General features: G+C 38.2%; 2 protein-coding genes across 2 annotated transcripts in view; one reads left to right on the forward strand and one right to left on the reverse strand.

Annotated features, from left to right (window-relative positions):
• Window positions 1-17,595, reverse strand: part of LOC115246259 (probable multidrug resistance-associated protein lethal(2)03659) — a gene marked incomplete at its 5' end in the record, with an annotated part of 135,257 nt that extends 117,662 nt beyond the window's left edge. The window contains one exon of the mRNA XM_029824973.1: window positions 17,339-17,595. Within this exon, the coding sequence (XP_029680833.1) occupies window positions 17,339-17,595 (257 nt within the window). The remainder of the gene's footprint in view (window positions 1-17,338) is intronic.
• Window positions 17,596-17,679: 84 nt separating this feature from the next.
• Window positions 17,680-21,507, forward strand: part of LOC115246260 — a 4,737-nt gene continuing 909 nt past the window's right edge. Inside the window, exons 1-5 of the mRNA XM_029824974.1 lie at window positions 17,680-17,690; window positions 18,324-18,490; window positions 18,580-19,276; window positions 20,250-20,497; window positions 20,703-21,101. Coding sequence (XP_029680834.1) covers window positions 17,680-17,690; window positions 18,324-18,490; window positions 18,580-19,276; window positions 20,250-20,497; window positions 20,703-21,101 — 1,522 coding nt within the window. The remainder of the gene's footprint in view (window positions 17,691-18,323; window positions 18,491-18,579; window positions 19,277-20,249; window positions 20,498-20,702; window positions 21,102-21,507) is intronic.

Consider the following 21,507-nt stretch of genomic DNA (forward strand, 5'->3'; position numbering starts at 1 on the left):
GCTTATTATGCGCATACGGCACTGTGATTGGTCTTCAAACAGTTTATTATATCACGCGCCATGAGTTAAATTAGTAAATTTCATTTCAATCTTTCTTTTGACGCTACTGCAACACAAAACATAAACGCGCAAACATAATTGAAACAACATTCTTTAATTAACCGATATTTTTGTCGGAACTCGTGATCATTATAAACATCTATTCAAGAACATCTATTCTATTTCGAAATACCCGCAACTCACGATCACGCACTGCATTTACTTGCCAAATTTCGATCGTATGATCAATGGCCTAGTTTATAATATATTTTAATACGTAAAATAGATTTTGTACTGTCAAATCACAGTCGTTCCATTCTTTAAAAGGAATGGCTATGATTGGTCAGTGTAATACGTATTAAAGTATATCGGTGTAAACTAAGCTATAATTAATAAGAAAAGAATTGATATTTATCGATATTTATTGATATTTATCATTCAAGCCTCTTTTCACTTTCTAATTTTATTATATATTTTAAGCCATAATCGTCAAAAACATCCATGATATTGCAGTTGAGTGTGCTCTTTCAAATTAGTTTTGCTTCAAAGTGCAAGATTCTTCGTCCTAATTAATCCTTCCAAATGAAAATAGTGTCAAACAAAATGCACCTTTCATTGCACTTTATACAACTATACTTTTAGAAGAAATTTCAGAATTGACCAAATATCACTAATATTGTTATGTAAAAAAGTTCTATTATTTACAGAAACTTGATCTGTAATAATTTTATTAATGAAATCAATTGTATAACAGTAATAGAATTAAACTTACGAAGCATCGAGTACAACGTACCGATATTACGTATAAATGTGCCCTCGGGCACATTTATTGGTACATTTATCGAGAATGGCATGAATGTGCTATAAATGTGGTTCAGAATATGATGTTCACTATAAAGTTGCTCATTTAAGCTAAAAATGGCGATCAGCCTCTAAATGTGCCGCTAAATGTGCGCTCAGAATACCGCCACATTTATCATGTCATCTAAGGCACTTCTAAAGATAGATGTGAGCTCAGAATACGGGCCAATGTCTCTGAGCAACTTGCACTTATTCGCTAAGTGTCTACCCTCGCACCTGAAGCATGTACAGTTAGATTTGTCGTTCGCATTCGCATTATCTGACTTTGGTTTCGAAGTTTTGGCGCGTTCCCTGGTGTATTTCGGTATTGGCTTCTTATAGGATCGAGGTTTCTTATCTGCTTTTGCCCCCATATAGTCGACGGATGCTCCAGGTGTCCCAGGATGCCAGTATATGGCATTAGTTTCCGACAGCTCTATGGATGTGGCTATCTAGATCATCTTATCGAAGTCTAGGTCTCAGATCTCCAGCAATCGGGATTGTGCGCGCTTGTAAGCCCGTACACAAATTGATTCCTTAGGGCAGTTTTGAGGTATTGGCCAAAGTTACAATTTACGCTGAGTTTATGTAATGCCGCCACATATTCTTTTATACTTTCGCCATCTTGCTGTTTCCGTGTCTGGAAACGGAATATCTCGACGATTTCTAGACGGGCGCGTAAAATTCTGCCAAAGCGGTTGTAAGAGCGACGTATGTACTGTCGTGCGGTTCCGCCGGCGCCAATTTATCGCAAATAATATCAAATGCTGTCGATCCAATAAAGTGGAGTAGATACGTCACCTTTTGCGCTTCCAGGACCTTGTGCACGGTGAGCCCTGCCTCGAATCTCTTGAGCCACCGCTTTCAATTCGATGTAGCCGATTCGAACGTCTCGAAGCCCAGACTCGCTTGCATTACTATTTTTCCCTCAGCCATTTTCCTCGATCGTTTACCTTACGACTTATATTTCGTTGTTGCCTGTAGCGGTCCCTTGGAGTTGTATTTTTGTGTCCAATGTTAGAGTTCTTGTGCCCTGCCGGCTTTTTCTCTGCCACGTGGCCTGTTCAGATTACTGTCCACGAGGCAGGTATTTCGTGGTCTTCTTTATTGTAATAAATATTACCGCAATTCCATCCTCGTCGCCACTTCTGTTGTGTATTTGTGGTATCACGTAGGTATTCAGGAAAGAATGACTGTAGTCAGATGTACGATGAATACTTCTTTAATCGAATATATCTGGATAATAATTCGCTTATAATTTACTGTTCTAACGTGTACTATCACTCAAATCGGAATGGCCGATTGCGGAAATCGGCCTCACCTCTTGGGCACCCGGTTATCAGTATTGCCCCCTGGCATTACGCGTATTATTCGTACTACATCGGCGCGGCATTACGCGGGTTATTCAAAATTCGCTAACAATATATATCATATATTATGTATGTATCTATTATATAAGGGAAAGTAGAGTCAAACCGGGTAGGCGGGTCAAACCGGGTACCTCTGTTTCTTCGTGATAAGTGCAACTAACTTTGGCTAACTCGTGTTATTAGTTGTATATTGAGGCCAACATTATTTTCAGATGAACCGTGCCCACGTATACACGATATTTCTTTTTTGAGAGAAGTTCAAAATTTTCGGGCCAAAAAAATCGATATCGGGACAACAATCGAATCGTTATGGACTTTTTCTGCCCAGAGTATCTGCTTCGGTAAATGCAGCATTGCACACACACATTCTATACATATTAGAGAGTATATCTACACTAGTTTTGATTGTTACTTTCCTTGTGTTGGGGCAAAACCGGGTACCTACACATCTCATGTAATGAAAAGAGGAAGAACTGTTATCCTGACTTTATCTCCCTACAAACAGCAGTTGGAAACGAAAACTAACACTCAGAAAAAGAAACCACTAAAAAAAACTTTTTGAGACCCTTAAAGTTAAAAAGTTAAATAAGGAAATCCTGTAGCAATGTCGAAGAGGATATCTTTATTTGTGATTTTTGTCAATAGAATACATCTTTATATCGTATTTTGATTAAAATAAATCTAGATTTTGTAATTGCACGGTGTTTTACATGTTTTCAAATAAGTACCGGTAGGTTACTCTACCGGTAGGGCAAAACCTGGTATTTTGACTGCTCCAAAAAATTTTGTTATCCTTGGTAACCAAATATTTTTTTTCAGCAACAAGCCTCATTTTTTCATAGTTTAATGTCTACTAAAGACTATTAATGATCAGCAAAATTTTTTTATTCTGATTTTTTGTAGGAAGACAAATCCAAAAAGTACCCGGTTTTACCATACTTTCCCCTATATGTATGTATATATATATGTATATATACATATATACATATATATATATGTATATACATATATACATATGTATATATATTCTATATATATGTATTTTATATATGTATATACATACAGAGTGTCCGGAGTCAATTGCATCACCCATCATGTGCAGATAAAGCGGATTAAACTGAGTAAGAAAGTCCTTTATCATTTTGCGATTTTTGTAATAATTATTGAGAAATTAATTAAAAAAGATCAACCAATTTGTGTAAGTATAAAAGCGCAGTAGAAAGGGACAACCCATTGATGTATGGTTGCTAGGACGCGAGAGTCCATCGTTATGTATCGCCCGTACATAACCGTTGTCATTTGTAGAGTGCTCCAAAATTTCGTCGCGCGCCTAGCGACCGCAAACTTTTGGGTTGTCTCTGGACCGTCCTTTCTCGCCGCGCGCTTATACTCATGCAAATTGGTCGATCTTTTTTAATTAATTTCTCAATAATTATTACAAAAATCGCAAAATGATAAAGGACTTTCTTACTCAGTTTAATCCGCTTTATCTGCACATGATGGGTGATGCAATTGACTCCGGACACTCTGTATGTATATACATATATAAAATACATATATATAGAATATATATACATATGTATATATGTATATACATATATATATATGTATATATGTATATATACATATATATATACATACATATAGGGGAAAGTATGGTAAAACCGGGTACTTTTTGGATTTGTCTTCCTACAAAAAATCAGAATAAAAAAATTTTGCTGATCATTAATAGTCTTTAGTAGACATTAAACTATGAAAAAATGAGGCTTGTTGCTGAAAAAAAATATTTGGTTACCAAGGATAACAAAATTTTTTGGAGCAGTCAAAATACCAGGTTTTGCCCTACCGGTAGAGTAACCTACCGGTACTTATTTGAAAACATGTAAAACACCGTGCAATTACAAAATCTAGATTTATTTTAATCAAAATACGATTGGACCGTCCTTTCTCGCCGCGCGCTTATACTCATGCAAATTGGTCGATCTTTTTTAATTAATTTCTCAATAATTATTACAAAAATCGCAAAATGATAAAGGACTTTCTTACTCAGTTTAATCCGCTTTATCTGCACATGATGGGTGATGCAATTGACTCCGGACACTCTGTATGTATATACATATATAAAATACATATATATAGAATATATATACATATGTATATATGTATATACATATATATATATGTATATATGTATATATACATATATATATACATACATATAGGGGAAAGTATGGTAAAACCGGGTACTTTTTGGATTTGTCTTCCTACAAAAAATCAGAATAAAAAAATTTTGCTGATCATTAATAGTCTTTAGTAGACATTAAACTATGAAAAAATGAGGCTTGTTGCTGAAAAAAAATATTTGGTTACCAAGGATAACAAAATTTTTTGGAGCAGTCAAAATACCAGGTTTTGCCCTACCGGTAGAGTAACCTACCGGTACTTATTTGAAAACATGTAAAACACCGTGCAATTACAAAATCTAGATTTATTTTAATCAAAATACGATATAAAGATGTATTCTATTGACAAAAATCACAAATAAAGATATCCTCTTCGACATTGCTACAGGATTTCCTTATTTAACTTTTTAACTTTAAGGGTCTCAAAAAGTTTTTTTTAGTGGTTTCTTTTTCTGAGTGTTAGTTTTCGTTTCCAACTGCTGTTTGTAGGGAGATAAAGTCAGGATAACAGTTCTTCCTCTTTTCATTACATGAGATGTGTAGGTACCCGGTTTTGCCCCAACACAAGGAAAGTAACAATCAAAACTAGTGTAGATATACTCTCTAATATGTATAGAATGTGTGTGTGCAATGCTGCATTTACCGAAGCAGATGCTCTGGGCAGAAAAAGTCCATAACGATTCGATTGTTGTCCCGATATCGATTTTTTTGGCCCGAAAATTTTGAACTTCTCTCAAAAAAGAAATATCGTGTATACGTGGGCACGGTTCATCTGAAAATAATGTTGGCCTCAATATACAACTAATAACACGAGTTAGCCAAAGTTAGTTGCACTTATCACGAAGAAACAGAGGTACCCGGTTTGACCCGCCTACCCGGTTTGACTCTACTTTCCCTTATATAATAGATACATACATAATATATGATATATATTGTTAGCGAATTTTGAATAACCCGCGTAATGCCGCGCCGATGTAGTACGAATAATACGCGTAATGCCAGGGGGCAATACTGATAACCGGGTGCCCAAGAGGTGAGGCCGATTTCCGCAATCGGCCATTCCGATTTGAGTGATAGTACACGTTAGAACAGTAAATTATAAGCGAATTATTATCCAGATATATTCGATTAAAGAAGTATTCATCGTACATCTGACTACAGTCATTCTTTCCTGAATACCTACGTGATACCACAAATACACAACAGAAGTGGCGACGAGGATGGAATTGCGGTAATATTTATTACAATAAAGAAGACCACGAAATACCTGCCTCGTGGACAGTAATCTGAACAGGCCACGTGGCAGAGAAAAAGCCGGCAGGGCACAAGAACTCTAACATTGGACACAAAAATACAACTCCAAGGGACCGCTACAGGCAACAACGAAATATAAGTCGTAAGGTAAACGATCGAGGAAAATGGCTGAGGGAAAAATAGTAATGCAAGCGAGTCTGGGCTTCGAGACGTTCGAATCGGCTACATCGAATTGAAAGCGGTGGCTCAAGAGATTCGAGGCAGGGCTCACCGTGCACAAGGTCCTGGAAGCGCAAAAGGTGACGTATCTACTCCACTTTATTGGATCGACAGCATTTGATATTATTTGCGATAAATTGGCGCCGGCGGAACCGCACGACAGTACATACGTCGCTCTTACAACCGCTTTGGCAGAATTTTACGCGCCCGTCTAGAAATCGTCGAGATATTCCGTTTCCAGACACGGAAACAGCAAGATGGCGAAAGTATAAAAGAATATGTGGCGGCATTACATAAACTCAGCGTAAATTGTAACTTTGGCCAATACCTCAAAACTGCCCTAAGGAATCAATTTGTGTACGGGCTTACAAGCGCGCACAATCCCGATTGCTGGAGATCTGAGACCTAGACTTCGATAAGATGATCTAGATAGCCACATCCATAGAGCTGTCGGAAACTAATGCCATATACTGGCATCCTGGGACACCTGGAGCATCCGTCGACTATATGGGGGCAAAAGCAGATAAGAAACCTCGATCCTATAAGAAGCCAATACCGAAATACACCAGGGAACGCGCCAAAACTTCGAAACCAAAGTCAGATAATGCGAATGCGAACGACAAATCTAACTGTACATGCTTCAGGTGCGAGGGTAGACACTTAGCGAATAAGTGCAAGTTGCTCAGAGACATTGGCCCGTATTCTGAGCTCACATCTATCTTTAGAAGTGCCTTAGATGACATGATAAATGTGGCGGTATTCTGAGCGCACATTTAGCGGCACATTTAGAGGCTGATCGCCATTTTTAGCTTAAATGAGCAACTTTATAGTGAACATCATATTCTGAACCACATTTATAGCACATTCATGCCATTCTCGATAAATGTACCAATAAATGTGCCCGAGGGCACATTTATACGTAATATCGGTACGTTGTACTCGATGCTTCGTAAGTTTAATTCTATTACTGTTATACAATTGATTTCATTAATAAAATTATTACAGATCAAGTTTCTGTAAATAATAGAACTTTTTTACATAACAATATTAGTGATATTTGGTCAATTCTGAAATTTCTTCTAAAAGTATAGTTGTATAAAGTGCAATGAAAGATGCATTTTGTTTGACACTATTTTCATTTGGAAGGATTAATTAGGACGAAGAATCTTGCACTTTGAAGCAAAACTAATTTGAAAGAGCACACTCAACTGCAATATCATGGATGTTTTTGACGATTATGGCTTAAAATATATAATAAAATTAGAAAGTGAAAAGAGGCTTGAATGATAAATATCAATAAATATCGATAAATATCAATTCTTTTCTTATTAATTATAGCTTAGTTTACACCGATATACTTTAATACGTATTACACTGACCAATCATAGCCATTCCTTTTAAAGAATGGAACGACTGTGATTTGACAGTACAAAATCTATTTTACGTATTAAAATATATTATAAACTAGGCCATTGATCATACGATCGAAATTTGGCAAGTAAATGCAGTGCGTGATCGTGAGTTGCGGGTATTTCGAAATAGAATAGATGTTCTTGAATAGATGTTTATAATGATCACGAGTTCCGACAAAAATATCGGTTAATTAAAGAATGTTGTTTCAATTATGTTTGCGCGTTTATGTTTTGTGTTGCAGTAGCGTCAAAAGAAAGATTGAAATGAAATTTACTAATTTAACTCATGGCGCGTGATATAATGAACTGTTTGAAGGCCAATCACAGTGCATACATTTATCTACGCCTCTAAATGTGGCACTCTAAATGTGCCTCTAAATGTGAGCTCAGAATAAGGGCCATTATATGTAAGAAATGCGGAACACCAGGTCATTTACAAAAAATCTGCATGGGTGGAAAGCGAACCAACTCCAATCATGCCAATGCAAATCAGATTGAGAAAGTCATGTTATTGGAACATAACAGATATAGAGACAAATATTACGAAACATTGTCCATCAATAATATAACGGTAAGATTCAAAACAGACAGTGGCGCAGCGGTCACGACCGTGAGTACAAAAACGTTACGTCAACTATGGCCAAAGAGTAGACTGCGATCTACAGAATTAAGTCTAAAAATAAGTACATTTTGTAAAACCGATATTCCTATTGTAGGGGTAATGTCAGTATCAGTAAATTACAAAAACGTCAAAAAGAATTTAAATATGTACATTTCAGACGTTGACCGAGAGCCGTTGCTAGAACGCGAATGGATACGGCAATTAAAGATACAATTATACGAAACGATTGATTGCATTACGGAAAATGGAGAAAAACAAGTAGAATCGAATTTACGTCGGTATCATAGTTTGTTGGATCCGACTAATACAAAGATACGAGGAATTCAGGCTAATCTCACATGCAAAGAAAATGCAAGCCCCGTGTTTCTAAAAGCACGTACAGTGCCTTTCAAATTGCTTCCGCTTATAGAAAAAGAGCTAAACAATCTGGTTGAGACAGGGATTTTTGAAAAAGTAAACGCGTCGCGTTGGGCTACACCCATAGTACTAGTGTTAAAGAAAAATAATACGATACGAATTTGCCGTGATTTCAGCATTACAACGAACCCGAATTTAATAATTGACGAGCATCCATTACCAAACACACACCAACTCTTTGCATCCATGACCGGAGGTGAAAAATTCACAAAAATCGATTTATAGCACGCGTACTTACAATTAGAAGTTCGACCGGAGGACCGCGAATTGTTAACATTAAACACACACAAGGGGTTATACCGAAGTACACGGTTACTCTATGGAATAGCATCCGCGCCCTCAATTTGGCAACGGGAAATGAAGAAAATGATAGGAGACATACCAGGAGTCTCAATTTTTCTAGACGATATAAAGATTACAGGGGACAACAATATGTTACATATACAAAGATTAAACGAAGTCCTCACTAGGCTGGGGCATGCGAATATAAGAATAAACGAGAATAAATGCGAATTTCTCAAACACGAAATCGAATATTGCGGGTACGTGATAAACAAAAACGATTCGAAAGTCACAAAGTAAGATACAAGCGATAGAACAACTGCTTAGACCTAAAAACGTGAGTGAAGTACGTGCTTTCGCTGGTATGGTGAACTATTACGGGAGATTTATAAGAGACATAAGCCCGATTCTCAAGCTACTGTACCAGCTCCTAAAGAATGGGGAAAAATTTAAGGAGGGAACCTGAATTACAGGATCCAAAAAAATCGTTTTTTTTATTATCTTAATCGATAGTAATACTATTCAAGAATATAATCCTAGAGTTACAGAGAGAAATTCTAAGTATTTCGTTAGATATAGCTATCGGAACGCGCGCGGCTCGAGCGCAGATATATGGCCGGGCGGCCGAAGCGCGGCATGCTCTGCCTCTTATCGGTATTCATAGAGGATTATCGGGTGGGCAGATCTTTGTCGAACAAAGTGTAAGTCACCATTCGTGTGTACGTATTGTTCGAATATATACTGGGAAGTGTATGTATAGCGTTGATGACTTACAAAGGAACTTTCGTAGCAACGCAGCCCTCGGCTCCAAGCTATTGTCAACTGTCAGTCGAGCTCCGAATTTCGGTGATTAAGGACGCTTCTAAACGGCAAAATGTCATCGTATCCAAAATAAAAGGAAGGAGACAGCCAACGTTCATTGAGACTGGCAAAGAGAAAGTTTCGCGGCAATCAGTTTACGCGAGAACGCAGTAACGATTCGAATGATGCAATTCGGAGTGCTTCTGAAAAAAAAACTATGCAGTCTTAGTAGTGATGACATCGTATATAATCTACAGCATTTTTATAGAATTGTTGAGTTTGTGACTGTTTTTGGTGCTCTTACGGATTTACTTATTTGTAGAAAATGCAAGGGTAATGTAAAATTTGAAGAAACTGGAGTCCGCGGTTTCGGTTTTAAGTTTCTTATTTTATGCGCTTGTGGCCGTAGAGAAATAAATTCAGAGCCGTGCATCAATACTGGATTTGAAATAAATAGAAGAATCGTTTTTGTTATGAGGCTGTTAGGCCTCGGTCGAGAAGCTATAAATATTTTTTGTGGACTAATGGATATGGGCCAAGGCATGAGTATAAGTACGTATGACCGAATTGTGCGACATATATGTACATGAAGCGTCGAAATCAATTTTTGATGTTGTGTGTAAGAAAGTCGTGAAAGAAGAAAAACAGAAAAATATCGAAAATGAAAGACCTGCAACAGAATTGAAAGTATCTGGCGATGGCTCGTGGAAGAAACGCGGATTTACTTCTTTATACGGTGTAATGACGCTCATCGGTTATTATTCTTGAAAAATAGTAGATCTCGTTATTAAAAGTAGCTACTGCCAAGCCTGCGTGTTTTAGAAGAAGAACGAAGATACTGATGAGTATACTGAATGGTATGAAGAGCATGAAGAACAGTGTTCTGCAACTTATAAGGGCTTGGCGGGGAAAATCTAGGTACACGCCGTCCGAGAAATGTTTTCAAGGTCCGAGAAGAAATTCGGAGTAAAATATTTGAATTACATTGGAGACTCCAAAACTTATAAGGCCATTTTAGATCTAGATCCATACGGTAACAAGTTTCCAGTAATAAAGAGCGAATGCATTGGCCACGTTGAAAAGAGAATGGGAACTTAGAAATGTGAAAAAAAAGAAAAACTTGGTGGTAAGGGTAAATTAACTGATGTATTTATAAAAAAGTTGACTACTTATTATGGACTTGCAATAAAGCGAAACGTGAATTCTGTAGAAGACATGAAAAAAGCTATTATGGCCGCTCTAGATCATTTATCATCTACGAATAAAAATCCTAAGCACGACAAATGTCCAGCTGGAGCCGACAGCTGGTATAAGTGGCGCAAGGCTGAAGCGGCTGGTACAGAGAAAGATTTCAACCATCCCCCTCCACTTTATCCCGATGTTCTTAAGCATTTGATTCCTATTTATGAAGATCTGTCGAGGGATGATCTTCTGATAAGGTGCTTGGGCGGACACACGCAAAACTCGAACGAGATTCTACTGTGTGGCGTCTAGCTCCGAAACATTTGAACGCAGGCTTAAAAATCGTTGAAATTGCCGCCTTTATTGCTACAAGTGTGTTCAATGAAGGATACACGCCTATACTACGGATGATGAACGAGTTGGATATTCAAATTGGGCCGCAAGCGAAATATTTCGCCAATACGTACAACGAGCGGCGTATTGCGAGGCAGCACCGCCATAGCATGAGCTGCACAAAAGAAGCTCGTTCAGCCTGCAGAATGGAAATAATCAAAACCAGTTCCATGAGGAAGAGGAAGGCTTGCTGTATGGGTCCGGTATTGCAGATTAGCCTCTGACTGCTGTAAGTACACAAAAAGTTACAGATTTCGTGATCGTAAACTTTAAACGCGTTTTTCTCGAAACCACATTTTTCGAATTCTCGTACAAGATAGAGAAAAATCTATTTGACCAATCGACTAGATCCAAGATTTTTTAGTTACATAATTGCATTCTTTTCTATGTGAACCTAAGAGATTTAAAAAAAATTGAATTTAACAACTTTTTTAAACAATTAAGTTGAAAATTTTTTGCGAAAATCGTAACTTTTTTTCAGTCTTACAATTTGTTTAATTTTTGATATTTTAGAAATTTGTTTAGGTTCACATAAAAGGTAATTACATGAAAATTAAGAAATTTTTTGTCTTTTTGTTACAGACAAAAATTACGCACGCTAGATTGTACGAAAACGAACAACTTCGGCGTCGAAGTGTTGTAAACATTGCTGAATATTATGTACTAAAAATCAATATTTTTGTATAAAAAAATTTTTTTGTTAATGTCAAAATGTGTAATAAAACACCCCAGAAGTTTCGAAAAGATTCGTTTTACTGAAGCCGAGAAAAAAAATCGCAAATATTATGCTTTTTTTAGCGTTCTAATTCAGGTCCCCCCCTTAAATGGATGAAAGACTGCAAACAAGAATTCAAACGAGCGAAAGAAAACTTTAAAAGCGATGATATATTGACACATTTCGATTCCAGATTACCGTTAATCCTAGCAACAGACGCGAGTTTATACGGCGTAGGGGCGGTATTATCGCATAAATATCCGGACGGAATGGAGCGAGTGTTGCAATACGCATCCCAATCTTTATCTGCGACACAGCAAAAATATTTACAAATAGATAAAGAGGCTTACGCAATTGTTTTCGGAATTAAGAAATTCCATCAATTCCTTTACGGTGTTAAATTCACTTTATACAGGGATCACCAACGACTGGTACAAATATTTTCACAGGCAAAAGCCTTGCCATATTATACGGCGATGCGTATGCAACACTATGCAGTATTCCTACAAGGATTTACATTTGACATTAAATATTGAAACACGAAAGTACATTGTAATGCGGATTGCCTTTCAAGATTACCGATAAATAGATCAACGGACACGAAATACGACGTCGTGGACATATACAAGATAGAAACACTACAAAGTCTACTTATTACAATTCCTAGAATAGCGAGCGAAACACAAAAAGATACGGAACTAAAACCGATATTACAAGCAATCATAGAGGATAAGAAAATACCGGGCCACGTACACCGAAAATGAAAAGGTAGACGTCACCCGCGATATTTCAAGTCGATAAAACTCGTATAATATGTAAAATAATTACATTATATCATATAATGTTGTATTCGTTTCAAATAACGCTACAACTTTTATCATATCGAAATATTCATTATTATAAAAAAATTATGCATACCTCTCCGTTCGTTAAAACAGATAGCTTTTGGAAGCAACCACTATGCTCATAATAGAGTTCAGTTTGAACCATTTAATTTGAAATAAATTTGTTATGCTCTATCTCTTTTAGTTTAAAAGATAAAAGAGGGTGGCCACTTTTGGGTTTTAGCCGGACGCACGTCGGTGAGCCGCCCGGCTGGTAGTGTATGCCGCCGTAGTGATGGAGCGTTCACGCACACTACCAGGTGCGCGGCTAAAGGTCGGCGCTGATTGGCAGACTTTACTCAATAATAACTTCTTTATTAAGCGTTATAGAAAAAAATGTTACAGGACTTTTCTGTTCAATTTACTGTGCTCTACCCGCTCACGAGCGTTGGCACAATCTTTACCGGACACCCTGTATATACACCGCTCAAAAAAATTATGGCATAGAAAATATTTGCAATTTTCAGTATGCCAAACATGCCCTCAGATTTCAGGGGTTACAGGGATAGGGGTGCATCGCATACAAAAAATAGAGGTAAATTCTTAAAGTAGAGACTTCAAACTTCATTTTGAAAAAAAATCATTTGTCTACGATAATTTTTCGCGAAATGATCGGCAATCAAAATTGGCCAATTTTCGGCAAATTTCTATGCTATAATTTTTTTTAGTAGTGTATATATACAGAGTGTCTGATAATAATCGCCCCACCCGTTTTGCGATTTTTGTAATGATTATTGAGAAATTAATTTAAAAGGATCGGCCAATGCGCGCGAGTATTAGCGCGCTGCGAGAAAGGACAGCCTACGCGGTATCGCGGTTGGATCGCGCCACGAATAATATTTCTTATTTTTTATACGAGAATCCAGTGTTCCGCGACGTTCATATGTAAACATTACTCATCTCGCCCCTCCTTTGCTTCATGGCGCAACCCAATCGCGATGTCGCGTGGGCCGTTCTTTCTCGCAGCGCGCTAATACTTGCGCGCATTGGCCAATCTTTTTTAATTATTTTCTCAATAATTATTGCGAACATCGCAAAACGGTAGAGGACTTTTCTATTCAGTTGAACCCGCTCTACCTGCACATTACGGGTGAGGTGATTATTTTCAGACACCCTGTATATATATACATACGAGGGCTGTATGATAAGTACCCGTGTTAGGGAAGGAAACGCAATTTTTTTTTAATTTTTTTTATCTATTTCTCAACATAGTCTCCTTTCAGCTCGATATACTTAATCCAGCGATATTCCAACTTTTTTAAGCCATCCAAAAAATATGATTTGTCGAATTCCGCAAATCGGCCACTCTTCATCAAAAACGGATGTTCGGCCACGCTTGAATTCATTGAACCAATATCTGACGGTAGTAATCGAAGGTGCATAGTCTTTATAAACGGCATGCAACTTCACTTTGATTTCCTCACACGTCTTCCAATCCAAAAAAAGGAATCGAATCACTGACCAAAGATAACTTTTTTTAATTCTTTATAATTTTTCAAATTTTTAGTTTTTACAAACAAGATTTTTTACAGATAAGATTTATTTTATTTACCTGATTTTAATCGCCGTCCAAAACTCTTTTATCGTGATATACGAATTTTCTTCCAATCTGATGATTGAATCCCACTCGAAAAATAGATAATACACTGTTAACAGAATATTTATAGGTGTATTTTACAGAGATAGTTTGGGCTAGAATATAACTAACGATTAAACTCGCGGTTGCAAACGAAACAAGCGACTTTGATAGCGAAAAGAAAATCGATCCGAATTCGGAAGCAATCTGTAGCCAGTTGCGCGCGCTCGCCGCTCTTATTATCTTAAGCCAGTGCTCGGAGATAGTTGCCCCTTTCGGCAGTGTAGCTGGAAACAGGTCCCGCGGTTCACGGCTCAGCAATGGAGGGGATAACGCACACAAGCGCGAACCACGTACGTGTGCGCTCTGCGCTTCGGCTAGCTTCGGAGAGTAGAGAAGAACAGACATATGTTTTCTGTCTTTTTCTCACTTTCTAGTAGAAAGTTTTTACCGAGCTGATAACGAAGGCAATGTTGATCGCTTGGCTTATTACATACGACAGCGTTAAATGCTTTTTCGACTCGTGAACTTTTTATTATGCATATATGTGTATATATATATATATTTGACAACGCTCGTAAGCAGATAGAGCACAGTAAACTGAACAGAAAAGTCTTGTAACATTTTTTTCTATGACGCTTAATAAAGCAGTTATTATTGAGTAAAGTCTGACTAATCAGCGCCGACCTTTAGCTGCGCGCCTGGTAGTGTGCGTGAGCGCTCCGTCGCTACGGCGACGCACATTAACAGACGAGCGGCTCTATTTTGTATAATTCTTAAAAACGAGTTCATTAACTATGTCCTCAAAAATAACCAATATGCTTCAAAATTAGATCTAATAATTCAAAAAACATCTAAAAATTGTTTAACTTAAGCGGCCAACTTAAACATTTCAATCAATAAAAAAAAGGAAAGGCTCTCTCTCTAAAAAAGGCATGTTATTGACATTGTTGCCTCTTTTCCGTGATGCTGATTGGTTCTCTCGCTGTGCTTACTTCATGAGTAGCTGTCATTGTGGAGATCGTATATTTTAATAGTTTGTAGAGCTTGGCAACTCAATGTCTTATAATAGTTAAGAAATAATTTATATAAATAAATTCAAGATTCTTTTATATACATATATATATACATATATACATATATATCATATACGTATCATATATTACACTTTAAAATAGATTCCTTTTGTTTCATGCGGGAAGAGGATTGCAAACTTTCAACTTGTCGTGCCATATTTTTTTCTGTTAATTTATGAAAAATCTATTTATCTAATTTTTTTATTTTTCCAATGACTTGCAGGTAACGAGAAATAAATGAGTAATGCAATATTTCCTACAGTTTGGCATATATCAGATTCTATTGAAAAGTTAACTCATTGGCTCGTATTCATAGTCATCTTAAGTACAATTTTAAAATGTTATACGGTCATTTCATTGGATGGAATCTAAAGATCACCTAAGACTATATTTAAGTCATTTTTGACTACGATCTTAAATACGAGGATGAGTCAAAAAAATATTATTCGCACTCTGTTTAGTTTATTATAATTACAACAGAACTTACAGATACATCATTTTTGCACATAGTCTCTTTGCTTTTAAATGCACTTGGTCCAGCGTTCCACAAGTTTGCCCTCAGAAAACAAATATTCGTGGTTGCACTGTCAGCCATACATGCACCGCGTCTTTCGCATGTTGGTCCGTAACAAATCAAGGACCTGCTGCTACTCATACAATTGAAATACTTTAAAACCTGGGGTTTGAGATCTTAGACGATCCACCAAGTTTTTCTCTAATTAAAAAGTTATTTTATACTGAAATTTGTTTTCTTAATAAAAAATTTCTTTCACTTAAATATGTTCCACTATTTTAATCACATTGCAATTTGATACAATTCTTAATATTAGAAATAATAATAAATAATTACATAATTTAAAGCTTTTTATATTAACTGAATTTTTATATAAACTAAACTTTTATATAAATTTTTATATAAACTGAATTACAATTAGAGCCACATACATATATTAATGCTAAATATGAGATATAAATATGTGCCGATAAATAAAGGATATCAAAACATGTGTGTTACAATTATATTCATTAACAATACTGAAACATACTTCATTTATTTCAAGCAATGCATTCGCATCGAAACAAGAATTAACTACAATATGTTGATTTGCAATAAACATGATGCCACAGGCTTTGTCAAAATCTTATCAACAGCTTGAAAAATTCTTCTACTTCCACTGATCTGTTATAGTTATAATAAATTGTAAAAATAGAGTGCAGATAATCTTTTTTGTACTCATCCTCGTATAAAAATGGACTATGAACACTATTCATTGTTATCAATAACATTGAGACCGTTCATATTCAAATTTGATGTTTGCAGATGGAAATTTTTCAAACTAACATTGTGTTGTTTGTTAATTGTGTCTTCTCCAAATGTCGCATTATGATGTTGACTGTTGCTTTGATTGCATCGTGTGTCCAAGTTTAAACTCATAAAATGAAATTACGCGTGTTAGTTATCCATTGTCATCTTCTTTTTATTTCAATCTGCTTTGCATTAAATTCAGAGATGAAATAATCAAGTGTTTTTCTGCAGGACTTATACTACAATTTGAAATTTTGCTTGTGCCATTGGTCGACAATTTTTATTATTAAAACCGTAACCAGTTTCATCATACTATGATATCTATCATTTTATGTCCAACAACCTAATAATAATTAATGAAGTAAAAGGTAAAAGTTACTCAAATTAAAAAATGCAGAATATATTTTCAATTTCATATCATATTTTCAATTTTATATTTTCAATTTCATTATTTTCAATTCATCATCAAATTTTCGGTTTTTAAAATCTTTCTTGAAAATATAATCCGATATAAAAACATTTATTTTTATTTACTACATTATCAATTTATTCTTTTTATGTAGGAAAAATATATGATCTTTTTATTTGTATTATTAATAACAGAAAATTTTATGTGTGTAATTATTATAAAATTATATTTATGTAATTTATATTTTTTTTATTTAAAAAAAAATAAAATCAAAATTTGATTTTTTAGATTATAATATTAGGTCAGATGATAATATAATTTGTCTGTTTCTATTTATACATAAGAAATTAACATATACCTCGAAAATAATTCCATAACTGCTTCTGCTAATCCAATTAGTAGAAATGATTTTCCAAAACAGCGCAATAATACTCTGAGTAATTGTGGATTAGAGCCATTTTCTTTTTCTGCGCACGATTCTACTTCTTTTTCCCAAGCTTTGCCTATAATTTTACCTAAATGGCTTGTTTTGTCTTGCGTAAGGGTGGCATAAAGATCAGCTTCTTCCAAATCTTTTTTGTAGCCAAGTCGAAAAATATTCTTAGTCCACCTATATATTAATTATCAGTTTTCCAAAAGATCCAAAATGACATATTATCAATTATTATCTTAGCTCTCAAATAGAGAGAGTTGATAGAGATGCAATTTAGGTAAGCAAATGTTAAAATTACATGTTTTCTTCTACATAAAGTCCTATCCTTTTTTATAAATTATTATGCATAATAATTAATAAACTATTTAGATTTAAGGTTGCACAAGCTTTAATTATCTTTTTTAAAAATCTTGAATATTATTAATTGGGATTTGATGTACAACCGATATACATAAGTTGCATCTATCTTTGTCCCTGTAAATAAAGATAATATTTCCAATATTTTAATTTGTGTTAAATTTGTTGCTATTATATGAAAAAATTGTATGATTTTATTAAAACAATAATTAATAAAAATAATTTTAAACTTTTTGACGAAGAAAAAAAGATTTACAATTTTTTTTTATTATTTGTAAGTGTTGTAACTTGCATGAAATAGATGAATTTTTATCTGTTACTTAATTTTCTCAGATTATTGTGAATGCTTTTAAAATCGTAGGGATTGTTACAATGAACATCTGTGTACATGTATATGCGTGGGTATGTGTGCACGCGCACGTGTGTGTGTGTGCACGTGTACGTGTGTACGTATATGCGTGTATATGTAATTGAATATGCAGGATGCCTCACATAATTAGTTATAAATAAATATTTCTTAATTAAAATAAAATATCGAGAAACTATTTATTAGTGTGGCGGTTCGAGAAACCACCACAATTACGCGCGAACTACCCGGTAGACGCGCAAACGAATTCTCACGCGCGGAGCACGTGAAACCCGCGCGCGATCACCGCGCGAGCCACGAAGGCTCGCCGCGAGGCGGCCACAACGAGAGTCGGCGCCAGCAAGTGAGATCCAGTGAGTGGGGTTTATAAGACGGCGCGCTGCGAGAAGACTTCGATTCGCGGCCCGCTCTGAATCAGGGAAGGACCTCCTCGTATTCGTAGGCCCGATAGTCAGTCCGAGCCTACGAATTCTTTTGGGAAAGCGACAGCCTACGCTGCCTCCGACATTACCGAAGGACCTTAGTCTTCCTCGACCACAGCTGCCTCCCATATCACCCGGGACTAGTCGGGAGCCCCCCTGTGAGGGAGAAAGGACACCAGGACTTACAGGCGACCGAGCGTGTACGAGTTTCAGAGAGTGGAGGCTACATCCGATAGATCTGGCGCCGGTGCAATACACCAGACTTCCACGCTTCTTCCTGAACCCGTGGGACATCCGGGTACGGCGATACACTTCACCATCGACGCCGTGGGACCTGCCGCCGCTACTTTCACCGCTAGCGGCCTCACCACTCCGCCTCCGAGATAGTTGGACACAGTCGCAGCCGGCCATACGCATACATCGCGGTACTCAATGTCCCTCACTGGAATTGACGGACAGCGCTACACAACCCGACAGTGATTGGGAGACCACGACTCAGAATACGGCCACGCAGACGGAGACGGTCAGCAAAGAGCCCAGCTACACGCCACCAGGGACTCCGGCGCGTACCCTCACCTGTGCTGCCGTATATCGGTTCCCTCCGAATCACCACCACCGAGCCACGTATCACTTGGCGGAAACGCTCTCAGCGTTAGCCCTTAACCGGCCCTTTTCAGGGCCACCTGAACTTAGTGTATTAAGAATTGTACATATACTGTAAATATATTTTCTTATTGCCAACCAGAAAAGAAGTCGCCTAATTAACTTCACCTAATTACGCTCTACCTATCCCTTGCGTCATCCTCCGAGGGCGAACACGCCTCTATATCTACCCACAAAAACTAATGTAATTCAAATATAATAACGTATAAATATATTAGGTGTACAAATAAGTTCCCGCCGTTTTTTATCAAAAATTGGGCATTTATTGTGAAAGAACGGAACCTAATGTTTTAATTGAAGTATTGTCCATCGCTTGCCACTACCCTGCCGAAAATGGTCGATTAAAGCCGATTAAAACATAATCCGTTTTAATCGGTTTTAATCGGTTCAAATTGGTTCAATCCGCGCCCGGATTAAAAAGTAATCGATTTTAATTCCGAACGAAACCACAATTACGCGCGAACTACCCGGTAGACGCGCGAACGAATTCTCACGCGCGGAGCACATGAAACCCGCGCGCGAGCCACGAAGGCTCGCCGTGAGGCGGCCACAACCGAGAGTCGGCGCCAGCAAGTGAGATCCAGTGAGTGGGGTTTATAAGACGGCGCGCTGCGAGAAGACTTCGATTCGCAGCCCGCTCTGAATCAGGGAAGGACCTCCTGCCCGATAGTCAGTCCGAGCCTACGAATTCTTTTGGAACGCGACAGCCTACGCTGCCTCCGACATTACCGAAGGACCTTAGTCTTCCTCGACCACAGCTGCCTCCCATATCACCCGGGACTAGTCGGGAGCCCCCCTGTGAGGGAGAAAGGACACCAGGACTTACAGGCGACCGAGCGTGTACGAGTTTCAGAGAGTGGAGGCTACATCCGATAGATCTGGCGCCGGTGCAATACACCAGACCTCCACGCTTCTTCCTGAACCCGTGGGACATCCGGGTACGGCGATAAATTTCACCATCGACGCCGTGGAACCTGCCACCGCTTCTTTCACCGCTAGCGGCCTCACCACTCCGCCTCCGAGATAGTTGGACACAGTCGCAGCCGGCCATACGCATACACCGTGGTACTCAATGCCCAACCTTGGAAGTGACTGACAACGCTACACAACCCGACAGCGATTGGGAGACCACTACGCAGGACACGGCCACGCAGACGAAGACAGCTTGCGAAGAACACAGCTACACGCCACCCGGGACTCCATCGGTACTCAGACGCGTACCCTCGCCCGTGCTACCGTATATCGGTTCCCTCCGAATCACCACCACCGAGCCACGTATCACTTGGCGGGAACGCTCTCAGCGTTAGCCCTTAACCGGCCCTTTTCAGGGCCACCTGAACTTAGTGTATTAAGAATTGTACATATACTGTAAATATATTTTCTTATTGCCAACCAGAAAAGAAGTCGCCTGATTGACTTCACCTAATTACGCTCTACCTATCCCTTGCGTCATCCTCCGAGGGCGAACACGCTCCGATAGATCTGGCGCCGGTGCAATACACCAGACTTCCACGCTTCTTCCTGAACCCGTGGGACATCCGGGTACGGCGATACACTTCACCATCGACGCCGTGGGACCTGCCGCCGCTACTTTCACCGCTAGCGGCCTCACCACTCCGCCTCCGAGATAGTTGGACACAGTCGCAGCCGGCCATACGCATACATCGCGGTACTCAATGTCCCTCACTGGAAGTGACTGACAACGCTACACAACCCGACAGCGATTGGGAGACCACTACGCAGGACACGGCCACGCAGACGAAGACAGCTTGCGAAGAACACAGCTACACGCCACCCGGGACTCCATCGGTACTCAGACGCGTACCCTCGCCCGTGCTACCGTATATCGGTTCCCTCCGAATCACCACCACCGAGCCACGTATCACTTGGCGGGAACGCTCTCAGCGTTAGCCCTTAACCGGCCCTTTTCAGGGCCACCTGAACTTAGTGTATTAAGAATTGTACATATACTGTAAATATATTTTCTTATTGCCAACCAGAAAAGAAGTCGCCTGATTGACTTCACCTAATTACGCTCTACCTATCCCTTGCGTCATCCTCCGAGGGCGAACACGCCTCTATATCAACCCACAAAAGATATATATTGGCGATAAGAGCCCAGCGCAGTATTAGAGGCGCATAAAAGTATATTACAGAAATAACTCAATGTTACATAAATAAACGGGGCGTATTCCGTTTGGACACGGAACGATTAGACACCGCTCGATTGGACACGTAGTATTGGACACGGAACGATTGGACACTGCACGATTGGACACAGAATT

Source organism: Formica exsecta, unplaced genomic scaffold (assembly GCF_003651465.1).
Source record: "Formica exsecta isolate Colony F162 unplaced genomic scaffold, ASM365146v1 scaffold143, whole genome shotgun sequence".
Classification (NCBI taxonomy): domain Eukaryota; kingdom Metazoa; phylum Arthropoda; class Insecta; order Hymenoptera; family Formicidae; genus Formica; species Formica exsecta.